Raw genomic sequence first — 2,471 nt, 5'->3', positions numbered from 1 at the left:
ATACTTAGTAATATATTGAATACTCTTACAAAACAAAACCAGAATGGTGTTATCTACCAACTACATTTCAAGGTTGCCTCCCTTGCCTTTCTTAATCTGAATTAATCACTAAAATAATGGGTTTTCCTTTCTCACTATGGATAAAATTTTAATTAATTGAAATGTTCTGTTTCCTATATTACATATATTAGCACCAATTTTTCTAATTAATCAATTAATCAAGTAAACAAACATAAAAACAAGCATGTCAGAAAAAAATAAGCCAAATATAAAATGAATGGCACACACATGCATGTGTGTACATGCACACACACACACACACCAGCACAAATGCACAGATTTAAAATTAAACACAAATTAATCTTACCACTTCTTGTCACATATTTTACATAATTTGAAGACAAGTCAGGGCTATTCAGAAACTTGCCAAGTCGTTTTATTGAAACAGAGAGCTAGAAGGAAAAAATCAAAAAAAATCAGAAAGATAAATTATTAGAATACTTTGGATGTCTTTTATATAATGAACAACACAACACCACAGTAACAACTACCAATGCAACCATTATAATTGTCATAATCAACACCACCTCTACCATCAACACAGCAGTAACAACCTCCATCACCACCAATATCATCATCATCGTAATCATTACCATTTACAGTAACAAACACCACCACCACCACCAGTAATTAAAACCAATGCACTAACTATTTACAGCATTACCACCACTACAACCGGTGTTATCATTGCCAGCAAGCCTCTTGGTAGTCTCTTACTCTACTAAAAGTAGCAGTTAAATTCTCTCAAATCACACCCAACCACCTTGCATAAACAGAAATATCGAATAATGATGTCCTTGACATACAAAAATAAAGGGTGATGGTCACATCTGAAACACCTTTGATCACAGGTCCATTCAGTTCAGAGATGACTTGGGACTAAATAACAACAACTTGTACTCTTGGACCCATCACATAAAACTACAAGCTGTATGAAGGACTCACCTGCATTGTGTATGTTATAAACAGTGGAATCATATCAATTGGCCCATAGAATACATTGAACAAAGAAAGTGAAACAAAAGCCTTCTGTGCAGTGAGGTGATGATTGGTTGAGGATAGAGTGTATGTTGCAAAAGTGACAAAGGTAACCTGAAAGAAAGTCAGAGACAGATAAATGCCACAACATTCAAATGTTACAAAAGACTGAAAAATAGACAAAAAAAAAAAGAAAAAGGAAAACAAATAACAATGCCACATTATAGTCAATTTCTTGTGTTTTTCAAAATGTCAGGTAATCATTCCATTTACATTATCGTTGGATCTGAGAATGTATCCAAGATCTCTGAGTGAATTTGATCTCCAAGATGCATGGCCTTCAACATCCCTACATCTGTGACACAACTGTGCTGAGATGACAGGAAAAAAATATCCAATTGTAGAGAGAAACTGGTCATCTACCATTATATCCAAAATGCATTTAGAGTGATGTTATAGCCATCAGTAGGACTGAAATCCCTTGGTTGAATTTGAACTCAGAACACAAAGACACAGAATGGATACTGCAAGTTATCTCATTTGCTGCTCAAGTAATTTTGTCATTGGATTTATTTATTGAACCCACCACTTCTCTAACAACTTGATAATACATAATTCCAATGCAATGCATTACACTAAACTGCCCACCTCCCACCAGCAGGGTGGTTAGAAAGGCAGCAAAGACAAAAAGCAAGATCTAGCAAAAGGCTGGATGAACTTAGTATGGAGTCAACAACCGTTTAGCAATTATGTACATGGACGTACAAATACACAAGATGTTAAATCAGTGTGCTATAAGACTATTCTAGGAGAGATGGGCTACTAGTTCTGTCAGTCAAGATTAGAATGTATCTGCTATAAAATCTGGTGGTTACTACTGGTGCCCTAACCTATGCATCTTGCAGCTACCCTCTGTTCTTTTGAATTAGTTATATACCACCTCCAACAGGGTTCAGCAAATACATTTGTCTCTTATCACTTTTGGTCACCATTCATGAATATATGGGTATATATATGTGTGTACGTGACTGAGAGGGTCTATACGATAATGTGTGTGTATGTTGGGGTATACCAATGTCCTCACATATGTATGTATACAAACTTGATGGAGGGTGCGTAAGCATATGTACACGTATCCTCATGAATAAAAACATTATAATCTAATGTATATGTCTAGAAGTAAGTGTGTGTTCTAAGGTCGAGTGAATGGCAACAGCCCAAACATCCTTAACCTTTGTCTTATTTGAACAACCTTCTTGAGTATGTTTTTTTTTATTTTACTTTTTCTTATACAAACATGTCTGCTACCTCATCACCAGTCGGAACTATAAACTAATTAAGATAACAACTAGGAACACAGGGCAGGTTTTACCTGGTTACCTGCTGTGAATCTGCTGCACATGGTGTATGTATATATATATATATATATATAT

At 35.2% G+C, this 2,471-nt stretch overlaps 1 protein-coding gene across 1 annotated transcript in view; it reads right to left on the bottom strand.

The window, feature by feature from the left end:
- LOC106867121 (multidrug resistance-associated protein 1) overlaps positions 1 to 2,471 on the bottom strand; it is a 37,090-nt gene that overhangs the window by 14,703 nt on the left and 19,916 nt on the right. The window contains exons 12-13 of the mRNA XM_052975255.1: positions 1,006 to 1,152; positions 368 to 452 (exon numbers count right to left, since the gene is read on the bottom strand). Coding sequence (XP_052831215.1) covers positions 368 to 452; positions 1,006 to 1,152 — 232 coding nt within the window. The remainder of the gene's footprint in view (positions 1 to 367; positions 453 to 1,005; positions 1,153 to 2,471) is intronic.

The sequence above is a fragment of the Octopus bimaculoides genome, chromosome 20 (genome assembly GCF_001194135.2).
Source record: "Octopus bimaculoides isolate UCB-OBI-ISO-001 chromosome 20, ASM119413v2, whole genome shotgun sequence".
Classification (NCBI taxonomy): Eukaryota; Metazoa; Mollusca; class Cephalopoda; order Octopoda; family Octopodidae; genus Octopus; species Octopus bimaculoides.
The sequence above is the reverse complement of the archived record's forward strand: the minus strand, read 5'-3'. Positions and strand labels throughout refer to the sequence as shown.